The sequence below is a fragment of the Microtus ochrogaster genome, unplaced genomic scaffold (genome assembly GCF_000317375.1).
Source record: "Microtus ochrogaster isolate Prairie Vole_2 unplaced genomic scaffold, MicOch1.0 UNK27, whole genome shotgun sequence".
Lineage (NCBI taxonomy): Eukaryota > Metazoa > Chordata > Mammalia > Rodentia > Cricetidae > Microtus > Microtus ochrogaster.
This window is the reverse complement of record NW_004949125.1, coordinates 206,363-211,571: the sequence shown is the minus strand read 5'-3', so window position 1 is coordinate 211,571 and position 5,209 is coordinate 206,363. Positions and strand designations below refer to the sequence as shown.

Genomic DNA, 5,209 nt, shown 5'->3' with positions numbered 1-5,209 from the left:
TGAGTTCTGTCTCTCACGTCTTTCTCTCACGCGCTGTTTTTTAAATTACAATGTACACCATTACACTTGGTAAGTCCTGTGTGTCAAACATTCTAAGCAAACACTCTCCCATTGAGCTACACCCCAACTGAAGTTTAAAAGTCTTTTTCTGGCCAGGTGGTGGTGGCGCACACCTTTAATCCCAGCACTTGGGAATGAGAGGCAGGCAGATCTCTGAGTTTGAGGCCAGCCTGGTCCACAAAGTGAATTCAAGGACAGCCAGTGTTACACACAGAAACCCTATCTTTAAAAAAAAAAAACAAATCTTTTTCTATTGTGCTGACATGTTCATTTCAGTGATAAAATAACAGTATTGAGCTGGACACGTAGCTCAGTAGTAGAGTGCTTGCCTGGTGCAGGTGATGTCCTTGGTTCCATCTCCAGCATCACCAAAACAGGAAAGGGAAGGAAAGAGGGGGGGCGAGAAAGGACTGATAATGGTTCCAAAATATAAACAAATTTTTAATTGAAAGTTAAAGGCCAACTCCTGGTACATACACCCAAAAAAACTGAAAAGAGGTGTAATGCATAAAACTCAAGACGGCTGGGCAGTGATGGTGCACACATTTAATCCCAGCACTCTGGGAGGCAGAGGCAGGCGGATCTCTGAGTTCAAGGCCAGCCTGGTCTACAGAGTGAGTTCCAAAGCAGCCAGGGCTACACAGAGAAACCCTGTTTCTATAAAATTTAAAAAAAAAGGAAAAAAAGATTAATGCTCTCCAAAGTGTCGTTCATAATAACCATAGATGGGGACAATGTGAAGAGATGAGCTCTTAGACACGGGCTGTCCATGTGGTGGGATATGATTCAGCTATAAAAAGGAATGACATTGTATGGTATCTGCTACATGAATGAGTCTAAGAAATGGTATACTAAGTGAAAGAAATCAGACACCAAAGGTCACATGATTGAATTCACAGGAAATATCCCAAACAGAGGCAGGAGAATTGTGTATTAGCGAACAGCCCGAGTTACACAATGAGATCCAGTCTTAGAAAGAAAGGAAGGGCTGGAAAGAAAACTGCGTGAGGAAAGTACTTTCTGCACAAGCATGAGGACCTGAGTTGGGCCCCTAGTGTTCACATGAAAGAGTATGGCATAGCAGTATGTGACTTTAACTCCAGCAATGGGCAGACAGAGACAGGAAGATCCCTGGGCTGGCTGGTCAGCTAAGTCCGTCTACACAGTGAGTTCCAGGTTCAGTATGAGACCCTGTCTCAAGAAACAAGGTCGGGGGCTGGAGAGATGGCTCATTGGTTAAGAGCATTGCCTGCTCTTCCAAAGGTCCTGAGTTCAATTCCCAGCAACCACTTGGTAGCTCACAACCATCTGTAATGAGGTCTGGTGCCCTCTTCTGGCCCGCAGGCATACACACAGAAAGAATATTGTATACATAACAAATAAATAAAAAAAAAAGAAACAAGGTGGTATGTAGTACAAGAAGACATAGGTGTTGGCCTATGATCTCCACATGTGCACCCTATGTACTTGTGCACACATACAAACACACGCTTTTACACATACAATGCAAAACAAATCGAATATTTTTAAGAAGTGAAGACAAGTTTGGACATGGTGGCACACCTTTAACCCTAGCACTTAGGAGAAAGAGAACACAGAGTTCTCTGTGACTTTAAAACCAATCTGGTCTACACAGCAAGTTCCAGCCCAGCCAGGGCTACACAGTGAGACTCTATCTCAAAATAAATAAACAAATTAAAAAAAAACACTAGGGTATCTGAAGCAGGAGGATTATGAGTTGGAAAACAGAACGAGTTAAACAACGTAACTCTGGGAAGGAAGGGAAAAAGAAAGAAGAGGTAGATGGGGAAAGAGAGGGGAAAAGGAGGGGGTGGGAAGGGTGGGAGGGATGGAGTAGGTACAGGGGGCCAGTCACAGGCTAGTGTCTGTGCTGCACACGTGGGGGACTATGTTTTCAGACAAAGGGTTTTTTTGTTTTTCTGTGATGCTAGGAATTGAACTCAGGGCTTTAGCTACCAATAAGCTATGTCCCCAATCCCTTCCATCGTGTGTGTGTGTGTGTGTGTGTGTGTGCGTGCGCACGCACAGTAACTAGAGGTCAGGAGACAACCCCAAATGTCATTCTTCAGACACCATCCACCTTTTGTCTAGGACAAGGTCTCCAAGTCTCCCATTAGCCTGGAACTTTGCCAAATAGGCTAACCTAGCTACCACCAGCTCCAGGGATTCACCTGTCCCCACTTCCCACCTGGCTATCGATGGGATTATATGCATGTGCTACCACACTCACCTTTTCAATGAGTTCTGGGCCCCAAACTCGAGTCCCCACACTTGCATAACAAACTGAGCCATTTCCCCAGCCCTCAGCCTGTGGTTTCTCTTTCTAGAACACAGTATCGGTTGGTCCGAGCTGGCCTCACCCTGCATCAGCTGCCGCTGCCCCTGGATGACCTGCTCGCACAGCATCCGGTTCTGGTGGTAGCGCTGGATCACGAAGTCCTTCTGGCACAGCAGGTTCTTTAGGCACAAGTTGTCGGCCTGCAGCTCTGTGTTCTCTACCTCCAGCTCGTGGGCCCTGCACAGCAGCTGCAGCACCTCCCGCTGATCCTCACTGGTCACCTGCCTGGGGAGCAGCTTCTCCATCTGAGAGGCCTTCTGCTTGGCGTGGGCCAGGCGCTGCTCTAGTCCAGCCTGGGGGAGACAAGGACAGCTTGGGGCAAGCACCGACGCCAGTTAGTCAACCTCATGAGATGTGTGACTACTGAACCTAATGAGGAGCCACCGTGAGGGCGATACTGATGAGGCCCATTTGACAGGACTTAGAAGACCCATGTGGACAGCAGTGCAAACGAGGTGGCCTCTGGCAGTGCCAATGAGAGACTGTTGATTAAGGCATTTGAGGTGGGAAAACCCACCTTAAACGGGGGACCCACCATTCTCTGGACTGGGGTCCTGGGTTGCTTAAGGAGACAGCGAGCTGAGCACCAGCATCCATCTCTCTGCTTCCTGACTGTGGACACCACATAAGCAGCCGTCTCCTGCTCCTGCCACCATGCCTTCCCCGCCAGGAAGGACTGTGTCCTTGAAATAAGACCTAAAATAAACTTTTCTTCCCCCAAGGAATTCTTTACCCTCAGAGTCACATAACACAGGAGCTTTGGGGCTGGTGAGAGGATTCAGCGGTTAAGAGCACATACTGCTCTTACAGAGGCTGTGAGTTCTGTCCCCATCACCCATACCGGGTGACTGAAACTCTAGTTCTAGGGGATCCGATGCCCTCTTCTGGTCGTCTCAGACACCTGCCCCCACATGCATATTCCTTCACACACATATAGACACATTAAAAATAAAAATAAATACTTTCTAAAGAAAAAAAATGGGGGGCTGGAGAGATGACTCAGTGGTTAAGAACACTGACTGCCCTTCCAGAGGACCTGGGTTCAATTCCCAGCACCCACATGGCAGCTAACAACTGTCTGTAACTGCAAGATCTGACACCTTCACACAGACGGATACACATAAAATAAAATTTAAAATTAAAAAATAGATTTTTTAAAAAAAAATGGGAACTTGGTAGGCAGGGTGTTGGCAGCTTTACAGAAAAAGTGGCCATTCTAGTAGGCACCCCTGAGAAACCCCTAATAAACTCATTTCAATCCTCAAGTAGAGCTTCGATGAGTCTCCTCTTCCCCCTGCCTCTTTTTTTGCCAGAGTTACATAGCCCAGGCTAGCCTCAAACTCACTACATAGCTGAAGATGACCTTGAACTCCTGATTCCCCTGTTTCCAGAGTGCTGGGATTACAGGTGTGCCCTACCAACAGTCCAGTATAGTCAGTGCTGGGGATGGGACCTGGGGCTCTATGCAGACTAGAAAGAGCTCTACTAACAAGTCACGGCCGTTACTGCTGCTCCAGTTTGGGGTCGACTGTTACTTCCTATCTATCTACCCACTCCATCTGCTCCTTCCTGCAGAAACCACAGAGGTCTCTGGGCTCACTTCTCTCATCTCCTGAACCACTCCAGCACTTCTGCATGAGGCCATGTGTGGCGTGGAATGGCGGACTCCTCTCCTGGGAACTGACCACCTTCTCAATACCAGAAACTAGAGCTACCCACCTCACACTGTGACATGCCTCTAGGGTTTTCACAAAGCTGTAGGTGACACTCTATGTCCTGATTCTCTCAATCAGCTTGTGAGGAGACACAGGGAGAGCTCAGGCCCAGCTTGTCTACTGCAGGCCCCTGCACTGCTCACCCTGTATAAAATGATCTAGAAGCCCTTGAGACCCACCTACAGCCTGTAGCTCGGTTCTGCACACCCACCAGGCGAGGCTCCAGCTCTCTGTGCATAGCTATGGGTATATGGTTGTTTCTGTGTGTGTCTGTATGTTCTGTATGCTCGTCACAAGGGTGTGTGTGTGCATCTGATAGAGATGCTGCTGATCACGCCTAGGAAACACCTTCCCAGCGATTGTATCCCTTCACTCTGGGGCCTGCTCAGGTGACTCAGCAAAGAAACGATCATACCACTCAACTAACCCCACAAGGCCCCAGAGAGTCACATGGGACTCAGGCTGCCTAGCATGCCCAGAGTCTTAGTCCCCAAGGGATGGGCAGATAACACCTTCTTTCTGATCAGGGATTGATTCCACTCCCTTCCTCCCAACTCCTCCCCAAACAACTTCCCCTCTGTTCTCCCCAACTCCTCTGAAGCCCTCTTCCATTCTGCTCCATGCAGCCTCCTGAGTTCTCCTCAACTCCCGAGCTGAGAAACAGCCCCTCCTCTGCCCACTCACACCTGTTCCAGTGGCTGTTGCGGCACTGACCACAAGTCACATCTGTGTCTCTTCCCTCAGCTCTGAGCTTGGGGCACAGGATGCAGCCAGTTCTCCTTGAAGCCCCAGGGCCTGGCCTCCAGCTAGATACTTAAAACCTTGCTTTTTTAATTGGTCATTCATTGACTGTCAGGCTCACCTCTGCAGGTTCCTGACTGACAAGCTTACCTCTGCAGGTTCCTGACTGACAGACTCACCTCTGCAGGTTCCTGACTGACAGACTCAACTCTGCAGGCCCCTCACTGACAGGCTCACCACTGCAGGTTCCTGACTGACAGACTCACCTCTGCAGGCCCCTCACTGACAGGCTCACCACTGCAGGTTCCTGACTGACAGACTCACCTCTGCAGGC

General features: G+C 48.9%; 1 protein-coding gene across 1 annotated transcript in view; it reads right to left on the bottom strand.

The window, feature by feature from the left end:
* The window catches only part of LOC101994742 (kinesin-like protein KIF19), a 55,079-nt gene that overhangs the window by 12,087 nt on the left and 37,783 nt on the right, over positions 1–5,209 (bottom strand). The window contains exon 14 of the mRNA XM_005368067.1: positions 2,442–2,712. Coding sequence (XP_005368124.1) covers positions 2,442–2,712 — 271 coding nt within the window. The remainder of the gene's footprint in view (positions 1–2,441; positions 2,713–5,209) is intronic.